We start from the raw sequence: 561 nt of genomic DNA, 5'->3' as shown, positions 1-561 counted from the left end.
AGGATATTTTTTCTGCAGTGTTCATGGCGCCTTCTAAATTTCTGGCTTTTGCTTTGATCAGCTGGGTTACATTCATCTGCCTTGAGGCACAAAGTAAGTGACGTTATTTTTATAAATGCTCACGAGTCTGTGCTTTTACTGAAATTGAACAAAATTAAGTTTATTAAATTCATATAAATAGCAATCCTAGAAGTTTGAAATACATTGATCTGTTGACCGGTAAAGTAACATCTAAACAAGCCGTCATCTTGGTGCCCGTGGAAGGGGTCTGTGGACTTTGAGGGGCTCAGGGATCACGAGTGGAAAGCCGCAGCTGTTGTACGTACAGTGGGCTTACTCAAGTTCTCCTTAAACTCTTTCAGGTTGGGTTATTTTCTGTCAGACATTAAATAAAAAGGCCAGGCTGAAGGTGAGACTGAGGATGTATTGTTTTGAAGGTGGGATCAGTTGAATCCCCTTCCCTTGCTGCTGTTACTCTGCTAAATTAGGTTGCAGTAGTTGCTGTTTTTACATCTGATGTTTGCTGTAGCGGTAAGGACTCCATCAAAAGTGTGTATTGAG

General features: G+C 41.0%; 1 protein-coding gene across 1 annotated transcript in view; it reads left to right on the top strand.

The window, feature by feature from the left end:
* The first annotated feature begins 23 nt into the window (after window positions 1–23).
* Window positions 24–561, top strand: part of LOC104491406 (protocadherin Fat 4-like) — a 34,163-nt gene continuing 33,625 nt past the window's right edge. Inside the window, exon 1 of the mRNA XM_010133822.1 lies at window positions 24–93. Coding sequence (XP_010132124.1) covers window positions 24–93 — 70 coding nt within the window. The remainder of the gene's footprint in view (window positions 94–561) is intronic.

Source organism: Buceros rhinoceros, unplaced genomic scaffold (assembly GCF_000710305.1).
Source record: "Buceros rhinoceros silvestris isolate BGI_N320 unplaced genomic scaffold, ASM71030v1 scaffold21423, whole genome shotgun sequence".
NCBI classification, from domain to species: Eukaryota; Metazoa; Chordata; class Aves; order Bucerotiformes; family Bucerotidae; genus Buceros; species Buceros rhinoceros.
Note: the sequence above shows the minus strand (reverse complement) of the source record. Positions and strands in the feature narration are given on the sequence as shown.